This window comes from Chiloscyllium plagiosum, chromosome 22, assembly GCF_004010195.1.
Source record: "Chiloscyllium plagiosum isolate BGI_BamShark_2017 chromosome 22, ASM401019v2, whole genome shotgun sequence".
Classification (NCBI taxonomy): domain Eukaryota; kingdom Metazoa; phylum Chordata; class Chondrichthyes; order Orectolobiformes; family Hemiscylliidae; genus Chiloscyllium; species Chiloscyllium plagiosum.
In genome coordinates this window covers 33,306,278-33,329,207 of record NC_057731.1, presented here as the reverse complement: position 1 = coordinate 33,329,207, position 22,930 = coordinate 33,306,278, and the positions used below count along the sequence as shown (strand labels likewise).

Sequence of the window (22,930 nt, the reverse complement as noted above, 5' to 3'; positions counted from 1 at the left end):
GATTCTCCTGTTCCTTTGATGCTGCCTGACCTGCTGCGCTTTTCCAGTAACACATTTTTAAGTGTGTGAAATAGCAGACCATGTGATAACAAGGCCTGGTGTGTGAGGGCTAGGGTAACGAGATGGGAGAAGGTGCCTCAAGCTGTAAAATTATTTTACTCAATACTGAGTCCAGAAGGCTGGAGAGTTCCCAAGTGAAAAATGAGGTGTTGGAAGAACAGAACCTTCTGAGCTTTTCCAGCAATTTCTGTTTCTGTTTCTGATTTCCAGCATCTTTTGGTTTTTATTAATGCATTTGATCCTTCTTTAGCTAGTTGTATACACCACGTTGCAAACCTTTCTAGTCTGATTTGTAAACATAGCAAATACAAGTAAATGTGATGCTGCTGAGCAATCAGTTCAACTGAGAAACGTGGGTACGCTGTGAAATTGTTTGTCTCATTGAAGTGTGCTGTGTCACTGAAATGTTTGGGAAACACTGCTCTAGTAGGCTCCTCAACATATCCTCTTGTAGGAAACCAGCCCAAACACACGCCAAAAACATGTCCTTCACAGCTTTAGTATGTAATTGGTTTACCCAGTCTCTGTTAGCAGATTGAAGTCACCCATGATTACTGTGTGCCCATGCTACAAACTTCTCTCAACTATGATTGGGTGATAGATGTTTGGAACTCTTTTTCACAAACAGCAATGGGTACAAGATAAATTGTGAACTTTAAATCTGCCACTGATGAATTTTGTTAAGTACAGGTATCAAAGGATGAGGGCCAAAGACAAGTATATGGATGAAGCCACATATCAGCCATCACCTCATTTAGTGGTGGAACAGTCTCAAAGCACTGAATGGCCTACTCCTGTTCCTCTGAAACCATGCCCCACACTACCACCATTATTTGGCAACCTATATGTAACTCCAGCCAATACCTGCTGTTCTCTTTTGTTTTTTTAGCTCCACTCAAACAGATTCTACACACAGCTTTTACAATCTGAGATCCCCCGCTCTTACCAATGTACTGATCCCATTCCTTATTCTCAGTACTAACCTACTACCTTTTCTCTTTGTCTGACCTTCCTAAATGTGGAAAACTCATGAATATCCAATAACTGGTCCTGATCTTCTTGGAGCCAAGTTTCTGTAATGGCAATTTGTGCCTTTAAATCACTTGTTGCAAACATTGCATACACACAGGTATCCTCTTTATCTTTTTGACTGTAACTCACAGTTGATTGGTCCTCACAGCATGGTTACAGAGCTCTCCTGGAATAAAATACAGCTAAAAACCATGAGAAGAGTGATCTTATATATTAAGATGTCCTGTGCAGACCTCAATTGGATCCACCATTGACATTCTTCGAATTGGCACCAAAATAAAAATAAGCCAAAATAAAAATAAGCCATGTTTGACATCATCACTCCTTAATTGGCAGGAGCACCACCTAAAGGCAGAAATCCTCGATTACAAGCCTGCAATTATAGATATCTTAATCAACTTGTTTAGACACATTGTGACACATTAGAGGCAGGTGGGACTTGAAGCCAGACCTCTGGCACAGAGGTAATGACACTATTACTTCACCATAGACCCTAAAGCCACTGATTTTACATCTGCAAATCTGTACAGCTAGTAGTTACATCAACATTCTTAAAGGGGCCACGATCAATAAGGGGCAGCAACAACAAACACAAGGGAAAACAATGGCAAGGAAAAGGAAAAATAAAAGGAGAAAAAATAAAAGGCTATAATAGGAAAGAGCAAACACTTCAATGAACTCTACTTCTCACAAAAAAGCAAAGCACTCCAAAGATAAATGGAAAGTGAACACTTACTTATAGATTGGGCACCCAGTGACACCTTTACTAAACAACAGTTATTCAAACAACCTATGCAGCTCCATTTTAAAGATAAAGTGATAGATGATCCCAAGAAAAGATTCGTGAGAATCTTGCTTTACATTGGCAAGGAGGGGTCTCACAGAATTACTACATCCAGTCTTTCCATGGACAATCAGAACGATGATGATCTTTCCATAGATAATCATAATGCTCAGGAAAATTCTCAAAAACCAGCTCAAGGGGAGAGTTAACTTCATGATTAACTGACTCCAGTTCATATCATACTGACAGCAAACCCAAGAGTCTATTTACCAGTTGGACGATGCTGCAACAAAGGGCACAAATGTGACTTCTCTGAAGAGAAACTCTCAGAGAGGTTCATTATATTATCATTGGCTCTAAAGCAATTGAAGCTGTTGGTAAAGAGCAAGAGGAAGGACCACATTGTTGCTGTATTATTTGCCAATGGGCACTATAATGAGTTCATCGTGCCAGGCCAACAATAAGTACCTGCTTTATGTGCAACTAATACTATTAATATACTTAGCAAAGTGCCCTGAGTCTATAATAGGTGCAATTTGCTGTTCAAAATGCTGATCTATTTTACTTGTTATTGGCAACAAATGTACAACAAACATTGAGCACACATGTGCAGAAAATCTGGTTTCAAAAGCCAAGCCAGAACTTAGAACAGTATACAGATGACTAAAAACAGGACACTTACAATTGTGACAGAAGGTGCACAACTACAAACACTCCACTCAAATTGAGACTCAACCAAGAGCAAGATGACCACCAGTACATTTTTGATTCTCTCATGCAGGTTCTGCAATTGCAATTTTACAACCCCAAGAAGGGTGTAATTCTCAAAGCAGATTTTTCACAATAGGTCCAGGCATGTGTCTTTTGCATGATGAAGAACCTATTGCTTGTGGTGTGATAACCTTGTCGTTGCAAAAGCCAGCAATTACAATACAGAGCGTGAGATATTAGCTCTGGTATTTGGCACCGTGCAATTTCACACATACTTGTTTGGCAATAAATTCACTATTCTGACAGATCATAAGCTTTTAAAAAGTGCTATCATGTTTGCAGCCTTCTGGACTCAGAAGGAGTACTGTCATGTTTGCAGAGTCTTGTTGTCAAGGTGGACGAAGTGAGGACTACAGATGTTGGAGATCAGAGTTGAGAGCGCAGTGCTGGAAAAGCACAGCAGGTTAGGCACATGGCTTATTTTGATTTTGGTGCCAAGAAGCAGGAGAATTGACTTTTCAGATGTTTTGATGAATCGATGATTCATTCCTGATGAAGGGCCTAACCTGCCTGACCTGCTGTGCTTTCCCAGCACCACACTCTTGACTCTCGTCGTCAAGGTGCAAGGATATGGCTTTGAAATGAAATATTGGGTGTCAGAATGATTATATCTAATAGGCCGAACAGTTTACCCAGCCCGCGCAAAGGTCAAAATATTCCTTTTGATCTACTCATTCATTCACTAAGCTGCAAAATTGAAGATGTTCTCATGGTTGAGCTTTTACATTTTGGCCAGAGCCAGTATAAACAGTTACAGTCAGTAAATGCTGAGGATGAGCAATTATAAGAGCGTTATCCAGGGATGAACTGATAATATTAAAGAAGGACCTGATTTATTCATTTTGGTCATACAGAGATGGACTTTATCTATCACAACAAGTCATTTTCAAGGGCAAACAAGTTCTAATACCAACAGCATTACACTGACTATATTTCGCCAGGACACACAGCTATTGAATACACATGACAGCTAGCACATGAATTTGTGCACTGACCGGGGATGAATCAGGATATTGGATGATTTGTGAATGCATGTGAGGCATGCCAAATGTAACCGCAGCAACACAGGTAGCCTTGACATCCACACAATGTTCAATCCACTTGTTTGGACAACAGTAGCAATAGACATATTCACAGTACATGAGCAAGATAACATTAATGTGATGGATTGCTTCTCTAAATTTCCTGTTTTTTAATTACTTTAGTAACACAAGCTAGTGTGCTTCCAATTAAACCTGTTGGACTATAACCTGGTGTTGTGTGATTTTTATTTTTGGTGTATTTAGTTTCCTGGAATGGATAGTGCCTGACAATGGTCCACAGTACACTAGGAAACTGTTTCTAGTCATGTATGTTAATGGGAGTGACCCTTATCACATCATTATTAAGTGCTGAGCAAGAAAGCAAGATTTTCACATTGCATTGATGCATTTTTGTGCAGCGTCAATGGAGAAGAGATTGCCATCTTCAGCACAACTAATACTTCGAAGGCAAGTGCGAATAACTGTACCCAATAACCAAATGTCGAACAGCTCTGAGACACAGTACATTCTTTTTTAAAGTTAAAAATCACACAACTCCAGGTTATAGTCTGACAGGTTTATTTGGAAGCACTAGCTTTCAGAGGGCTGCTCCTTCATCAGGTAACCGTGGGACAGGATCGTAAGACACAGAATTTACAGCAACAGATCACAGTGTCATGCAATTAAAATGATATACAGAGGAACCTCGATTATCCAAATATCCGAAGGGGATCTCAAGGTCTGGATAGAAACATTATGTCAAAGAGCTGTTTCAACCTTGATTGCGTCTTTTGTTTACAGGTACAGTGATTAAAAACGAATTTGGCTCACTGAAATGCTCCGGAGAACAGTCCTGGACAGTCCAGGAACTGTCTCCAAATGACTGACCTCCCGCCTTCCCTCTCTCCCCCCACACACTTTCCCTGGAGTTCTACACAGGGGTGAACCCTAAACCCTCCTTCCCCAGATAATCTCTCCAACATTGTCCTGTACAGGACAGAGGTGGAATCTGTCAAAAAATTGTGTGTGTGCGTGTGCATGCGTGCATGTGCGTGTGTGCGCATGTGTGTGTGTGAGTGCGTGTGTGTGTGTACGTGTGTGTGTGTGTGTGTATGTACGTGTGTGTGCATACATGTGTGTGTGTGCGTGTGTGCGTACGTATGTGTGTGTGTACGTGTGTGTGTACGTGTGTGTGTGTAGCAGTCTCTGTTTTATTTTCTCTCGCTTGCACGCTGTTGATCGTGGGGCCAGAGAACTACCGGCTCATCGGCCCTAATAGGATTTTAATAAGAGTGACTGAATGAGCGATCAGGGGACTGAAGGGGACATCGGGTTATTTGTCTAGTAGATGCCAACTCCTCGGGATGTATGGTGGGGCAGTGTTAGAACAGGGTTGGGGTGGGCGGGGGCAGGGTGGGAGCAGTTAGTGTTGGGGGTGTGCGGTGGGCAGGAGTGGGAGTGGACAGAGCTTGGAGGGGCTGGTTTCATGCGTATGCTGCTGCTTAGTCTCCTGAACAGGGAGCAGACTTCACATAAAACTCTGAGCCCCAGAAATCAATTAACCAAACAATCAATTATCCAAACAAAATAGTGCCAATCCATCTTGTTCGGATAATCGAGGTTCCTCTGCATTGAACAAATCTAGATTGCTGTTAAGTCTTGCATCTTTTAGAATGGGTTGTACATTTTGGTTTGTTAATATGTAAATCCCAGAACTTCTTTTAAGTCATATTCTCAAGATAACCTAACGTTTTATAAAAACAATGACATCTCAGCTCAGACAGGTGTGAGGTTAGAGTCTGTCTGTATCCCAATCTTGTGTCAGGCAGGTTCTATTTCCAAAGTAGGAATTTATAAAATGTCACATGGATTGACGGCCTGCAGATTGTGTGCTTTTTGAGCAAAAATAGAAAGTATCTACAAAGACAATTCTGCAAATGCAAATTCACCCTATAGACTTATATCTCTGTGTGTGTGTGTGTGTGTGAGTGTGTGTGCACATACGAGTGTGTGTGTTTGCATGTGTGCGTGCTTGGTAGAGAGTGTGCATGAGTGTGATGGAGTATAAGCCTGTGAGAGGATGTGAGCGTGGGTGTGAATGTGGGTGTGTGTGTGTCTGAGAGAGCGCGTGTGTACGAGAGAGGTTGACATGAGAGTGTGAGTATGTAAGAGTGTGTGTATATCTGTGCTTGTGTGCATAGTGTAGTGGGGTCACCTGTAGTGTGACATGAATCCAAGGTCCCGGTTGAGGCTATGCTCATGGATACCAAACTTGGCTATCAGCCTCGACTCGGCTTCTCTGCATTGTTGCGTATCCCGAAGTCCACCTTGGAGGATGGTCACCCGAAGATCTGAGACCAAATGTCCCTGACCGCTGAAGTGTTCTTCGACTGGGAGGGAATATCCTTGTTTGGTGATTGTTGTGCTGTGTCCATTCATTCATTGTCGTAGCGTATGCTTGTTCTCGCCAATGTATCATGCCTCGGGACATCCTTGTCTGCAGCGTATGTGATAGACAATGTGGCCAAGTCACTTGCCTGCTGCGTACATGGTGATTGGTGTCCCCATGCATAATGGTGGTATCCATGTTGACACTCTGACATGTCTTGCAGTGGCTACCATGACTGGGTTGTATAGTGTTGTGGTCAATGTCCTGAAGGCTGGGCATTTTGCTGTGAACAATGGTCTGTTTAAGGTTTGGTGGTTGTTTAAAGGTGAGAAGTGGAGGCAAAGGGAAGCTCTTGGCAAGGTGCTCATCCTCATCGATAATGTGCTACAGGCTGCGAAGAACATGATGTAGTTTCTCTACTCCTGGGAAGTACTGGACAACGAAGGGTATCCTATCATTTGCATCCTGTGTCTGTCTCCTGAGAACGTTGTTATAGTTTCTCACCGTAGCACGTCATAACTGATGATCGATGAGTTAAGCATCATACCCTATTCTTATGAGGCGTCCTTCAGCACTTTCAGGTATCTGTCACATTCTTCATCTGAACAGATTCTGTGTATGCATACGGTTTGTCCGTAGGAGACGGCTGTTTCAATATCTTTAAGATGGAAGCTAGTGAAATGCAGCATTGTGAGATTATCTGTGGGTTTGCGGTAGAGTGAGGTACTGAGGTGCCTGTCCTTGATGGAGATGCATGTGTCCAAGAATGAGACAGATGCTAAAGAGTAGTCTATGATAAGTCTGATAGAGGGATGAAACTTGTTGATATCACTGTCTGGTGGTTTCAGTGACTCCTTGCCACGGGTCCAGAGGAAGAAAATGTCATCAATATATTTGGTGTATAGTGCTGGTTGGAGGTCCTGTGCAGCAAAGAAGTCTTGTTCGAACTTGTGCATGAAAATGTTGGCATATTGGGGTCCCCATGGCTGTTCTGTGTGTCTGGATGAAGAACTGGGGGTGACAGGAGCTGGGGGTCCCTTTATAATGGCTTTCTAGAAGCCCTTGACATAGGTTCTCATACAGGGTTCCATTGCCTGACACGATGGGATGACCAGGTGTATTTACTGTCTTCTGAAGATAGGTACATTTGGTGGAATGAATTCAGTGCAGGCAATCTGGAAATAGCTACAGTCAACCTGACTGGCATACCTTCTTTCATCATCTGCCACCTAGACTATAAAAACTCTACTGGTGGCCTTCAGAACCAAACTCCATCACTAGTTTTAACATGACTTGTTAAACAGCATTCTGTAATCTGTAGCTTTTGCTTCAGGGCAAGTGTGGTAGCATTTGAATCATCTTTGAGTAAGAATTAGAATTTGCTTTATCATCACATGCACTCAAATGAGTACGGTAAAAAGTTTACAAGTTGCCACTTATGGCACAATCTTAGCTACAAAGGTAAGGATCCTTAAGTACAAATTCTTAGAGAAAAAAATGCTTAAAAATAAAGAAATAACAAGTCCAGTATTTCAGATCATAGAAATAAATTATAAAATAAAGAAATAAAAGGTTCAGAATAATAGTCATTCCAACCCAGTCTACACCAGCACCTAGTCTCTTCTAGTCAAAGAGTTGCTTTCTTCTGTCCTCTCATTTTCAGCATTGCTATCAGCTTTGTAGTGTTATATTATAAAATAAATATTCACTCACTTTCGCTTTGATCGATCCATTTCTGACAAAAAAATTTAATTATAAAACATACATATGAAATACAAGAAAATACAACACAAGAGCCAAAGTGTATAGTAAAATTGAAAAGGTCAAATATGTCTAAAATGCCTCTGCACATGCAGCTTTTCTGCAACTTACATTAGATAGTCAAATGACAAATATTAGGATGGAAAGTTAGCTGTACATTATTCCAATGTATTTACCTCTTTGATAAGATTTTAGCTGACAGTATCTTGGAACTCAGCACAAATGTAACATATATCTAAACAGATGGATGTCTGTTCCTTCCATCACTGATCATCATTCTGCTCTTTCGCCTCTTGTCACAACAGAAAATGTAACCTCTGGCATTTTTTCAAATGAACTATGGAGATGTGCACAATTAGACATACTGTTCTTGGCCCATTGGTTGGAGTTGGAGGAGTAAGACTATATACATGTTTTGAACAGCAGAGTTCAGTGTTGCTGCTCATAGCTGGGTTTTCCACCAGTAATTCTAACACAGCAACAGTTGGCTGCTTTAACTGCTGGCTGACATATGCAGCATTAATGCCCATGACTAACATTTATCACTGCAGTCGTTAGCTGCTAATTAAACAGCAGTTCTCAGTCATGAGCTGAAGTGACAATCATTGAATATGTTGAGGCGTTCTGTCCAACAATTTTCAGGACTATCATAGATTCACACAGCACAGAAAAGGCCCTTCTGCCCATTGAATTTGTACCAATGTAACTATCACTAAAAGTGTGTTCATCCTGATTTCCTGAACTTGCCCCATATCCTTGAATGTTATGATATTTGGAGTGCTCATCCAAATTTATTTTCGACAGCTGTGCTCCTATTCATCCTCATAATCTTCTTATAGCTCAATTTCTCCATCGCAGTTGACATCCCGGTGAACCTCCTCTGTTCCCCGTCTAGTGCGATCACATTCTTCCTGTAGTTAGCTGACCAGAACGGCACACAGTTGTGGCCTGACCAAGGCTCTGTACAACTCCAGCATTACCTCCTCACTCTTATACTCTATGCCACAATGTCAGATGTAGGCCAAACTATGAGGAAGAAAACAGAAAATGCTGGAAAAACCCATCAGGTCTGATAGTATCTTTGGTGAGAGAAATAGGTTTTTGGGAGCCCAGTCCTATTAACGCCAGTGACAGACTGATGAGGTGAGCCACCCAATGGAAGGGTTTGTACTAAAGCCTGGCTGGCATTCCCACTGTGTGAGGTGGATATTGCTGCAGCTGGCATGGAGGCCCTCTCTGCAGCATCAAGACTAATAAAAATCGCACATGGTCTCTCTCTCTCTCTCTCTCACTCCCTCTCTCACTCTCACACACACACACACACACTCATTCACATGCATACACATGTGTATACATACACACATGCACAGTAACAGCAAGAGGCAGGAAACACCACTGAGAGTTGTTTATGGGTCTTCTTATAGTAATTATACAGGAAGGCAGAGTTGAATTCAGAAAACTTAGATGTGTATGTAACAAAGGTTATATTGTACAGCTATCAGGGGATTTAATTCTTCATATGGACTGAGCAAACCAAATATTGCAGCGATGGAATGTAAGACAAGTCGTGGAATGTACATAACACTTTTCTAGACCATCATGTTGAGGAACCAATTATTGAATAAACTATGTTTTGGTTAGTATTGCGCAATGAGGAAGTTTAATGAATGAATGTGGAGTAAATCCACCTTTGGGGAAGTATGACTGCAATATGATAGATTTTTTAAAAAAAATTGAACTAAATTTCAAATGAGAATCTTAAACCAGAATCAAGCAAATAGTTAGATGGGCGTATTATCAGATACATTGGAAAACTACATAAAAAGATAAGAGTAGTGAGAAATGGTGAGTATGAAAAACCAGTGCACAATTTATGGTACATATGCATTCCTTTTAGGGCACAATAATTCCACATGTAAAAGTGATCCAACTATGGTAACAAGAGGAGTTAAAGATAGTTTTGTTAGTGAGTGCAACAAAGGCGAGTTGAGGGAATTGAGAGACTAAATAAGTTTGGTCTATTTTGCGAAGTTTAGCAGAAAGAAAGAAGAATTATTTGAAGGATATTGAACTTTGCAAAGGGATTGCAAAGGTAGAAGTTGAGAAAACGACTACTCTGGCTGTGAATTTAGAACACAAGGTAACAGTGAATAATAGGTTAATCATTTGGGACTGAGATAAAGAAAGGTTTCCTCACTCAAAAGATTGTAACTCCTTGGTATTCTTTATTTGAGGCAGGTGTGGATGCTCTGCTGTTAAGACAGAGATTGATCATTTTTTGGGGACTGAATGTAGTAAAGGATGTGAGGCTAATACTGGAAGGTAGAGTTCAGATGTAAGATCACCTATGATGTTATTGAATGCTGGAGCAGGCTCAAAGGCACAAATGGCCTGTGTCTGCTCCTATTTCTTATGCCCTTTTATCCAGTGAATTCCTCAATTTGGCAAGGTTAAAAAAGAGCAAAAGCATAAGTACAAATGCATAAAAGGTTATTGCTGGGCAGGAGGCACATCTAACTGGGATTACTCTTACCAACATATACATATTACACAACATCATGGTCTTCACAGCTCTGTATGAAGTGGTTTAACACGATACAACATTGAATCCTGGGAAGGTAAAGTTGATGATGTGTGATGGTATTAGAGTCAAGTCCATTGCAGGCCCAATGCAATGACAAGAACAAAGGTCTGAAGTATCAGGTAATAGAGAGCAAGCAACAGCCAAGCATCTCAGGCAGAGCAAGTTTAAAGCTTGGGCTGGTAATCATCAATGTGCCAAGAGATTAAACACATTAAAGCATTGACTGTGGATCAGATCCGAGAGGAGTACAACAATGTGTTAACAGGGTGTCCTCCTGGAGAATATTCAATATCGCCTAAGAAGGTTCCAGTGGTCCTCTGACGGAAGAGGCAGAAAAGAATGGAATACATAAGAAAGTGACAACTCTTATAGAATGAATAAGCAGTATTATTGCGATGAAACAACCTGGAAAACTGAGAGTATGGATCTATTCAAAGAATGTAAACAAAGCTCTGAAGAGATCTCACTATACAATGCCAGCCATTGAAGAATCTTTGCCGCAAAGACAAAAGCTTCACTAACCTTAATGTGAACTTTGGCTACTGGCAAGTGAAATTGAATGAAAGAGGAATTTTCTAAGCACACTCTTGACACAGATCGTTGCTCAAGATGTTTGGTATATCCAAGGCTCCAGAGGAATATCTATGCAAACAAGATGAGATAGATAATGATCTTTTTACAGTGGAAGCTATATCCAATGATCGTCTAGTTTATAGATATAGAAACACACAATGGAAGAAGCTGATGAGAGTCAAATTCTAGCTCTGGTGGAGTGACAGCTCTGGAAGTTTGAATGCTGAGAGAAGACAAGACCATCCTTTGAGATGACTGGAATGATTTGTAGAATAATGGGAAGTGGTACATGAGAGAAAGACTTTCATCTGAATATGCTCAGCACCTTCAGTGGTTACCACTGAGCTTTTGTAAAATTGGCAACCTTCTCCTCCAGGGGTTAGGGTGATGTGACAGTGGTTACCCTCCTGAGGGATGTAGCAATTCAATGGCATGTTTAGTCTGGGTTGCATGCTTCTATGACTTCAATGAACAGGCAGCATCTGTATCACAGTGAACAAGCACAGGTTAACTGACTGATCACCAAATCAGGTTTTTTGGCCTTACCCAATTTTCCTTCCTCAGCAAAGAACTGTACCAGCCTACCACACCAGTGCAGCATTCTTTCATATACACATGGCAATCATTCTTTTATGTTTCAGATTAATGCTGCCAAAACCGGTGTTAAATTAGGAGCAGGTTTGTATGCTGTAGCCCACTGGAAATGGACTGTTACTGCCCAAAACCATTAAACATAGGTTTCTGTAGCCAAGAAGCAGACTTTCAATCCATCAGTCTAGACTGGTTTCGAATCAAATTCTCAGCTGTAAAATGCCATGCATTATGCCACTGCACAACAGTTCCCAATACACACAAACCCATATATCAGTTTCTGCTTTTGCTTAAGTTCTGAATGCTTAAGTATTTAATACATAGATTCCAATTTCATTTATGAATAAGTTTGGTATTACAAATATATGCCGGCAACATTTATTATTAGATCAATATTTCCCAAATGGGAAAGATGGAGCAAAAAAAGAACAATTTTAAAGCATGTAACCAAATAAATTGAATCATTCCTTTCAGAATGTATCGTTTTGCTAAATTACTAATAATTGTTGTTTCCAGTCATACACCATTCTATGCTTTCTGATAATATGACTGTTAAGAATTTTGCTGTGTTCTACATCAGCATTAGCAAATACGTTATTATTTTCCACATATAACTTTTCCTAATGTAAAAGAAAAGTGACAATCAAGCACAGTAACACATTGAAAATGCAAATCGTCAACATTTGCCTGTGTAGATGCATTTTAGTAACACGCCCACAGAGGGAGCCACATCTCTGTTATAGATTGGTCAATATTCCAGGGCTGATGCTGTGTTGAGAAAGCAAAAGAGGGCTGGCCACAGTCACAATACAGGGCCTAGTGGTTGGCCTGTCCTTTGATCTGGGTGCATGATTCTCACTCAGGGTCATAGGTAAAAACAATGACTGCAGATGCTGGAAACCAGATTCTGGATTACTGGTGCTGGAAAAGCACAGCAGTTCAGGCAGCATCCGTGGAGCAGTAAAATCGACATTTCGGGCAAAAGCCCTTCATCAGGAATACAGCTTTTAAATGAATTCTCTTGAGGATATAGTAAAGGAGGGGTCCTTTGCAATTCTGAGAGAGTGTGGCCCTCATTTGAGGCATGGCTGACTATAGAGGGGATAGGTGCCGGCATTTGCTGTGAGCGTGGAGCGGAGGATCTGGAAGGAGAACCGTTGCTGGTGTTTTTGAATCTGTAGTCTGTACTGTGTGTCCTGTTCGGATCTGAACTCTGCTGGTTTAAAGGTAGCCCAGAGTCCATGTGGGATGAGTTGGTTACGGAGGCAGGCACTGAGGAAGCAAATGTGGCTGTGGTAGCGAGTCTGTTTCAGGACATGGTTGAAGAGCTTCAGGGCAGATTAAATGACCTAGAAGTTGCAGTGGGAGAGGGACTCCCTGAGATTCTTGTAGAGAGAGGAGGAAAACTTCTTCAAGGCAGGCATCCTTGCAAGAGGATTTGCAGTAGGGTTACAATCAACTAGGTAAAAATAATGACTGCAGATGCTGGAAACCAGATTCTGGATTAGTGGTGCTGGAAAAGCCCTTCATCAAGGGCTTTTGCCCAAAATGTCGATTTTACTGCTCATTGGATACTGCCTGAACTGCTGTGCTTTTCCAGCGCCACTAATCCAGAATCACTCAGGGTCATGTCGTGAATTAGAGTGTGAGGCATCAACTTAATTCTGGCTCTCCCTACAAATACCCAATGACAAACACAGCAGTGCTGTTGGGTTTTAGGAACTCCATAAGACCCTGCCACCTTTACAATGCAGTACTGTCAATCTTCAGAACCCCAACTCAATCTTGCTAATGTACAGATGAGATTGAAGTTCTGGATCCTCCACAACCACATCTTACTGAAATCCATGTTGCTCCTGTTTCCCCTGTTAAACACTAAACCTAAAAGTAAAACTTTTGGATTCCAATGGAGCGTTGTCATTGTGAGATTGTTCCAGTGCTATCAGGACATATTTTCCTTCTTCAGTTAAACTGCCCGATTGCAGGTGTACCATTACATTGTTGCTTGCCTGCCATCATGCTTAGTATCCTCATCAAAAGATGTTATAAATTGAATTTATGGTTTAAGAAATACAGAACAAGTAAAACTTTCAGTTTACAGCTTTTTGTGATTAGAAACAGACTGAATCAATTTATTCCATAAAATAATGATTTGAACACACCATGATGAATTGTACCACTTTTAAAAATACATTGTATGTTTGATGTCATGTAGGCAAGAAATGCATCATTATTAACCGCATCCTGAAAATAAATATTGACTTTAAAATTCTAGCATGTAATGAAGATGCAACCTGATTGATTCAATCATGATAAACAGTGACCCTCAAATTAATTTACTATATGCTAAATGCAAAACAGCCACTTTCTTATTAAATAATGCATTCTCCAAATCCAACATTGAACCAACCAGGATGGGCGGGGATTGCCAGCAGAAACTGACATTGACCTTCTAGTGCGACAGTCAGTACCATGTTCTGGCAGGAGGAAAAGATCCTTTGCTGAAGATCTGGGGAATGTGATTTTAATCATACTCCTTCACCTCTTGTGTTTGTGTCTGCAGGGCTGCTCTTTTGGACTCTGCTAAAGCTCTCCTGTTACATTCCAAAATTTGCTGAAAATCGGACCATGGAATTATTTTGAATTTTTTCCATAGCAACAGGCCACTTGGTCCACGTCTGTCTATCCCAAGGTTTATATCCCACTGCAGCCTCTTCTCACTTTACTTTATCTTACTATATTTCATTGACAACACTATTGCAATTTTTTAACCTAAAATGAGTTTTGGATGTGAATGTCTCCATTAAGGCCAATATTTATTGCCCATTCCTAATTGCCCTTAACAGGTATTGATACACCTCTGCAATTGAGTGGCTTCCTTGGCAATGTCCGAGGGCAATTAAGAATGAACCATATGGTATGGAATCATATCATCAGGCCAAGTTCAGGTCAACAGAGTGTCTTTTCTGAAGGACATCAGTGAACCAGATGGGAGTTTTAAAAGAACACGATCAATTATGGTTATTGTTAATAGATTGACATTTTGTTAATTCATTGAATTTAAATTTCTCCAGTACCTGGGATGGGATTTAAACTTGTGTCTCTCGAATATTAGATTACTGGATTATCTAAAAGCTATATCTTTTTTTTAATTCTTAAAATTATCCTAAATGGCACCGAATCATGCCGACAGTGAAAAGCCTTTCACTCTATTTTACGGTTTTTCTAAATGTAAAATATACATGACAATAAAATCATTCATCCATACTAGTATAGAAAAATCAGCAGCAAATCACTGATCCTGAATAGTACCTTCAAACTTGTAAAACCTTTCCAGGGTATTTGCTCTGACATTGGGAGTTATTAGGGCAATGAGGTTGCTTTTATTAAGTGTCCTATCAAGAGAAAAATTGATACAGACAGGAACTGTTAGCAATGGTTTTATAGACTTTCGGATACAGGAACATTGCCACCAAGGAATGGAATGATTAAAATCAGAAGTGAGGGGAGGAGTGCAGGTTTGGAGGGTTATTCTGGTGAGATTAAGGCAACATTCCTAATACAAAACTTCAAAGATAATTTCCATTGAGGATTAATGAACTTTTTTGCTGCTTATACATGAGTACAAAGTCCCTTTTATGCAAAGCTGCCCCCGGGCGTGGTGACCGTCTCCTTTAAGAGGCGGATCAACGGATCACGTGCGGCTGCAGGAAACTAACCAACAGGGAGCAGCGCAGTTGGAGCGAAGGGAAGGGCGGAGAGAGGGGGAGAGAGGGAGGGAAAGGGTGGAGAGAGGGAGGGAAAGGGCGGAGAGAGGCGGTGAAGGCGGAGAGAGGGAGGGGCGCAGTGAAGGCGGAGAGAGGGAGGGGCGCAGTGAAGGCGGAGAGAGGGAGGGGCGCAGTGAAGGCGGAGAGAGGGAGGGGCGCAGTGAAGGCGGAGAGAGGGAGGGGCGCAGTGAAGGCGGAGAGAGGGAGGGGCGCAGTGAAGGCGGAGAGAGGGAGGGGCGCAGTGAAGGCGGAGAGAGGGAGGGGCGCAGTGAAGGCGGAGAGAGGGAGGGGCGCAGTGAAGGCGGAGAGAGGGAGGGGCGCAGTGAAGGCGGAGAGAGGGAGGGGCGCAGTGAAGGCGGAGAGAGGGAGGGGCGCAGTGAAGGCGGAGAGAGGGAGGGGCGCAGTGAAGGCGGAGAGAGGGAGGGGCGCAGTGAAGGCGGAGAGAGGGAGGGGCGCAGTGCCGGCGGGACGGTGGTGCTCCGGGAGCCGGGCTCCGCGATCCTCCTGTACTCTCCGGGAAGTGGGACTCAGTCCATGATCGCTCCGGCGGATCTGCCGCTTCCTTCACCATGTGGAGCCGCTAATACCGAAACCATGGAGCTTTTCCAAGCCAAGGACCATTATATCGTGCAGAGCGGCGACAAGGCGCTGTGGTGCAGCCGAAAGGACGGCTCTTTGCAAGTCAGACCCGGTGAGACTACCCCCGGCTGCCACCTTCCTGCTTCTCCCCCCACAACACTCTCTCTGCTTCTTTCCCTGTGCTCACTGCCTCTGCATTCTGTCCCGCTCTGCTTCTCACTCCTTTTGTTTTTGCTCTCTGGCTTTCTCCTTCCAATGGGTGTGTTTCAGAAGGTTAACTCCAGCATGAACTTGTGCTGTTCACAATTTCAATAAAACAGGGAGATGGAGAAAGACTCTTTTTGAACAAGAGGAGTTTGCATCATCTTTGCAGACGGAACAGCTGTTCAGAGCAAGCCAGGTATTTGGGAGTTAGTCGATGTATACTCCCTACTTTTTTGTGTGTCCCTGAATATATCGCATTGGATGTTTGATGACTTTGCTATGGTTAAGTATTGCTGGTGGGTATTCGTGAGCAGAACTGAATGCTGTAATTTTGTTGACTGCTGAAAATCCGCCAACCTGCTCTCGTTTTATACTAAATTTAACAACCTGAGTTATTGCTTAAATGAAATTTAAGCACCATTTCCATGTGAAAAGACGCATAATCTGCATATTTTGCCTGCAACTTTAAGAAATTTCCAGTCTGTGTGTTGGACTACAGAGATATTTCTCACTGCTGTGTTTTTCTCCTCTTTACGATAATATCACTGGTCTCCCTTAGTTAATGTTATTTTAAACTATTGGTTGTAAAGGTGCACAACTAAATAGTGTATGTGTGAGTAGAAGTAATGTATAAGTGTAAATGTAGGTGCTTTTCTCTTGAAGTGCCTTCAAATATTTAATGTTTAAATCTGTTCATATTTTCACATCAATGTACTGTAGCTAGAGAGGCAAATTTTTCAGTTTATTAAAGAGTTATTATTGCACTTATTTGAAATGCAAACGTCTTGGAATGATTTGATGTAAACAGTAAATCCTATTTTTTTGCAGTCAGGGGTTTCTGCCAAAGGAAGGCTTATTTCTTGGCATCACTCGGAAACAATTTCAATTTAACATTCTCTGTTCTCACGTCTTATCTATGTTTTCAACTGTAGTTGAATTTCTTTTGAATTTGCTGGCAGGTGAACTCTGAAGAGAGAATTGAAAATATCTGCAGAGTAGTCTTTTTCATATTGGAATGTTAATGCAGTGCTATAGATTTTCCCCATGGAATGAGCAAAGCATTTTATTATAACTGGTGATCACCGTCACACATTTGCAATGAGGTTGTGTGTGTGCTGCTTCCTCACCAGATATTTTTGAACAGGCAAATTTGGACCCAAGAATTCTAAGTTCTCAGTTTGACCCACTCTTAAACAGTACTTAGAATGTTAAATCAAGAGATCAGGCTCACTTTCAATATTGTCATTTTGTAACTGACTACCCTTAGTATTCATTGATGTGAAAAGCTGAGTGTTTTAGTTCTGTTGAAGAGAAATATTACTTGCTTTACGGAGAAAAGTGAGTGTTGGAACTCTTGAGCTTAAAGGGCGAAATGTTAGGACAGCACAAATCTCAATGATGAAAATGAGTTTATAGCTTTGTTGCAGACTGTGTTCCTTTTGAAATAGTTCTGATAAAGGAACAATCCCTGAGTTGTGGACTACTTGTTTCATTTTTGATACTGACATTGTTGAGCTGTTTTGTTTTGTTTCCCTTTAGCATGCTACAGCTATATTCTGTAATGGTTTTCTCTACCACCAGGGGTGTGTCCTTGTTCCCCATTGAGCATTGAGCACATACTGTATGGGAGTGAGCAGGTTACAGCTCGCAGCTATTGTCCGGTGGAGCGCTCTCCAACCAGTGAAGTACAGTATATCTGGCAATAACTTCAAATTGAACAGTTTAGACAAAGAGTTTGTGTAGTAACTTATTTCTTCACAGTCCTCTAAAAAAAGAAAATTTCTGTTCTGTGCCTTGCTTGTGGGCAGACAGTGTTGTGTGTTGACTTTCACTCAATGAAAGTGAAAATATTGCAGAGTGCTTTGATTGTAAGAATACATTGTTTAAAATTCTAACCCTTTCCATTTTGAAAAGTGTTTAAACCATACACCATTGTTAGTTCTTGTTAAATCTTCAGAAGGGTTGGTGCCAAGAACTATTTTCCCAAAGGTGAATTGCAATCCACCCATGGGATTGCTATGACACCAGAGGAGGAAGCTCATGAAGTGTTGCTATGTAGGTGTGTCTGTGTTGGTAACCAGAAGTTTCAATGTAGTCATGCAAAGTCGGTTAGTTTTTTTTATTTCAGCCATCTGTTTATGTGAGCCTGTTTTCTTTTCAAGCATATGTTTTGAGGAATATTTACATTAAACCAATGGATGATTGAGTAAAATGTCATTCAATCTGTGAAGGAATGCCCAAAGTATTTTCATTCTGACACAACCACAAATAACCAGCTTCACACATTCTTTTTGTTCAGTGCAAAGGAAGTTGATGTTTTTGCATTTGATTGCTGTGTCTCACCTTCTCCAACTGAGTGTATCTCAACCTCTCAAATTTAAAACTAAGCTTTGTTGAAAGTTCCATGGGAAAGCGAGTACTACAGCATATGAGCTGGTGGATATTGCTGTGTTCCCTGGACAGGCTATGACATAAGATCAATCACAGGACCATGATTCAATGTAGTGTTATGATCTATTTACATTTTAGTGTTGGATTGATGACCTGCTCAGCTTTGGTTTTGCCAATAATCAGAGGAGCTGGAGAATTCATGAATATAATTGGGCATGGGATTTTTTTCCCCATGGGTCAGAGTTGCTTTGTGAGTATGGAGAAGAGTTGCGTGCACTAATTCTGTGGCATATCCATGGTAGAAGACTCTGAAGGAATTGCTAGGGAATTAAAGATTCCACTGAGCAATTCTTCTATGCTTGAAGTTCTCTGAAAGTCATCTTCTGAATGAGAATTCTGATGAAATTAGGTAAAATACTTCGTTGGAAAAATCAGACTAATAAATATTTTGTTTTTTTTTACCCTCCTGACTAACCATTCAGTTTATCCCATACCTAATTCTCACCTTCAACTAAATCTCTCTCTCAACCATTTCTCTGCCCCCTCCACCAAAGACCCTCACCTGACATACCCTCTGGGACCTGACCCACCCAGCCCTGCCCCTGCCAGACTTGATTTTCTCCCACCCATCCTTCCCTGTGCTGAACAGTATTATGTACCAGGCCCCTGGCACCCTACGTAATGAGCAGCTGGCACCCTAAGCTCTCACTTACCTTGTGTACTTTCGGTTTGACAGCTGTTAAAGTGGGTGTCTGATATTTCTGAAACTTAAAAGGATCAGAAAACAGCAGCTGACTCCTCTGAAAGGAAGGAGCATAGTTTGCCTCTCTGTTTTGACTGTTCTGTCATAGTGTAGAACTCTACATTTGTAAAGGAGCCCTGATTGGAATCTCCTCTTGGAAATGTGGAACAATTCACTCCATTTGGAATTGGGGAAAAGCCACGGGAGGGCTCGAGTGGCAATAACTTCAGTCTCACGTTCAGCTGAGGTAAGTATCTCCTGAAGGAAATGAAACAAACACTGGGATTGCTCTGCAGGTCAGGCATCATCTGGAGTGGGTAATAATTAACAAGACAGGGCAATGACCTCCCTTTCCTGAAGGCTTTGGTTGCTTGTCTTAAAAATTCAAGTTCCTATGTTGGTACTAAATACAGTGTCTTCTATGTATTTTGGATAAATAATTTATCCAAAATTGCCACAGTTTATCTCAATGTAGTGGTTTTCATTGAACCCTATAAATTTCCAAATTCTTAGCTGGACTGCAGAATGGTACCTATATAATAATTTGATTTGATGTTATCTTTTCCTGTAACTGTATAATAAATGCCGTGACTTGGCCTTGATGACTGACAGGGACTGGGAATTCTACAGTGAGTAACTCACCTGGCTCCTGAAAGTCTGCCCACCATCTGCAAGGCACAAGGCAGGAATGTGATGGAAAACTCCCCACTCGCTGGGGTGGGGGCAGCTCCAACAATACTCAAAACTTGATGCTATCCAGGACAAAGCAGTTGCCTTGATAAATACTGGATCCATAAACACTGAGTCCCTTCACCATTGTTTGTCACTGCGTGCAAATTTCCCTCCAAGCGACTTGTCATCTTGGCTCGGAAATGTATTGCCGTTTCTTCAGTGTTGCTGGATCGTATTTAATGGCGTTGTGGGTCTCCTGCACTAAGTGGACTGCAGTAGTTCAAAAAGGCAGCTCAGCACCTCAGGAACAATTAGGAATGTATGCCTGAAGTAGAATGAGGATCACGAGCTTTACCTTGTGTTTAATGTTATATTTTGATTGTTGGGCACCGAGTAAATGGAGGTGGCATAGCTTCACTGATAATCCGCCCAGAACATCCAAAGGAAGTGTGGCATCAGTACTTTCATCATTGGTTCTTTGACATTTCAGTGAAAATACTTTGAGAAATGAAAGGGTATCATTGGCTGGAAAAATGAGTGACGGGGGCAGGGAGAGAAAGAAACTATCCTTGACTACATTGACAGAGTTCCACTGAAGTAGACGCACTTTTTATACTCAAATCATGAATGGTCCTGACAATATTTTGGTGAGCCCAAAGCCCCAGTTAACTAAGGGAATGCGCCTCTGCATTTATGGTATTCACATTATTTCTGTTGATAAGGTACATCAACGATAGGATATCACCAAGGATTGTTTTTACTGGTTTAAATATATTTTAGAGATTTTTGAGCTTCTAATTTTAATAGCAAAAGGTTGGAGCAAAATCTTGATGGGATCGAATTGGATCTACAAGTGCAAGAACGTTTCAAAAGGATGGTTTGTTTTGGAGCACTGTTAAAACACAGAGCTGAGCCTGCGAGACAGCAGTGATTCGCAGCCCCACATTCATTACAGTTCATTTGCCTCACTACAAATATGTGCTGCATTGGAATCTTGTGACACAGTTGATTAGCAATATGAAAAAGAATTAAAATTAAATACCTAATGTACTTTGTAACCAAATAGGTGTCTCTCCTGAGGCACCCTGCACAGAGATATGAAGCATTGGGTACCACCACAAATGTAATATTCAATGAAGTGGAAATTAACAAACCTCTCTTCGTGTTTGGGAAAAAAAACATTTTGCCCTTTAAAGGAACCTCCTTGGTTATGATATGCTTAATCTTGAACCTATTGGTTATCCACATGCTGTGTACATTTTACTCATGACATGCCACATGCGATGGAAAATTGTTAGTTATATGATATTTCTTACAACTTATTTTTCTCATTATGGTGATTAAATTGAGGATTTTGATGGAAGAATGGGGAGAGAATATGTTGACCAATACAGATATTGTAAACAATGAAAATTGTGAATATTGGTTTAAAGGGAAAAGTAACTTTTTAAATTACTGTACTCGCCCATTGCTCTTCAAATCCCTCTTGTAACAGGCAAGTGATCACTTGCTTTAAATTCCGGCACAAGGCTGTTAGAATCGCAATGCAGTTCCTTTGATAGAACAATCTGTTTACTGCGTACATAGCTGAACCAGAGTGACCAGGAACGTCGCAGGTTTGACTTGATCTATGATGTGTAGCTATTCTAAGCCTGTGTCTGGTAGAGGCTACAACTGATTTGAATGCTTTTGTTGTTACCTTTGGTAGGATCTGTCTTTGAGGGTGTTGATTATTCTGGAATGTCTTGTTGAGGCATCATGTGAAATGAGTTAAGTGGCTCTAAGGGACACGATCACTGTGCCAATCTCTGGACCAGAAGATCTGGGTTCAAGTATCACCTGTGCCAAAGGTGTGTCATAACATCTCTTTCAGGTCGTTTTTAATCCCTCATCAATGACTGTCTGTGGAAATAATGTAACAGCTAGTTAAAGCAGTGGGCAGAGGAGCCAATTAAGCTTTTTTCCACTTGCTGAATTTGAAATTGGAAATTGGAAACCACCTGATCCAGGATCTAAAGAAATTGGTTTCCAATCTGCTTTATTTGGATTTGGTGTTAGTTTTGCAGCAAGTTGTTTTGAGAAGACCTTCATCTTGTTCCAACTAATTTGATAGAATGCTCATGGATAATGAGGCACTTAAGTCCCCAGGACCTGATCAGGTGTACCAGAGAACTGTGGGAAGCTAGAGAAGTGATTACTGGGCCTCTTGCTGAGATATTTGTGTCATTGATAGTCACAGGTGAGGTGCCGGAAGACTGGAGGTTGGCAAATGTGGTGCCACTGTTTAAGAAGGGTGGTAAGGACAAGCCAGGGAACTATAGACCAGTGAGCCTGAGGTGGTGGGCAAGTTGTTGGAGGGAATCCTGAAGGACAGGATGTACATGTATTTGGAAAAGCAAGGACTGATTCGGGATAGTCAACATGGTGTTGTGCATGGGAAATGATGTCTCACAAACTTGGTTGAGTTTTTTGAAGAAGTAACAAAGAAGATGAGGGCAGAGCAGTAGAGGTGATCTATATGGACTTCAGTAAGGTGTTTGACAAGGTTCCCCATGGGGAGACTGATTAGCAAGGTTAGATCTCATGGAATACATGGAGAACTAGCTATTTGGATACAGAACTGGCTCAAAGGTAGAAGACAGAGGGTGGTGGTGGAGGGTTGTTTTTTTAGACTGGAGGCCTGTGACCAGTGGAGTGCCACAAGGATCGGTGTTGGGCCCTCTACTTTTTGTCATTTACATAAATGATTTGGATGCGAGCATAAGAGGTACAGTTAGTAAGTTTGCAGATGACACCAAAATTCGAGGTGTAGTGGACAGCGAAGAGGGTTACCTCAATACTACAGGATCTGGACCAGATGGGCCAATGGGCTGAGACGTGGCAGATGGAGTTTAATTCCGATAAATTCGAGGTGCTGCATTTTGGGAAAGCAATTCTTAGTAGGACTTATACACTTACTATTAAGGTCCTAGGGAGTGTTGCTGAACAAAGAGACCTTGGAGTGCAGG

General features: G+C 41.4%; 1 protein-coding gene across 3 annotated transcripts in view; it reads left to right on the top strand.

The window, feature by feature from the left end:
* Positions 1 to 15,759: 15,759 nt before the first annotated feature.
* The window catches only part of inpp5f (inositol polyphosphate-5-phosphatase F), a 200,664-nt gene continuing 193,493 nt past the window's right edge, over positions 15,760 to 22,930 (top strand). For all 3 annotated transcript variants that reach the window (XM_043712705.1, XM_043712704.1, XM_043712703.1), the window contains exon 1: positions 15,760 to 16,025. In XM_043712705.1, coding sequence (XP_043568640.1) covers positions 15,869 to 16,025 — 157 coding nt within the window. In that variant the 5' untranslated portion in view covers positions 15,760 to 15,868. The remainder of the gene's footprint in view (positions 16,026 to 22,930) is intronic.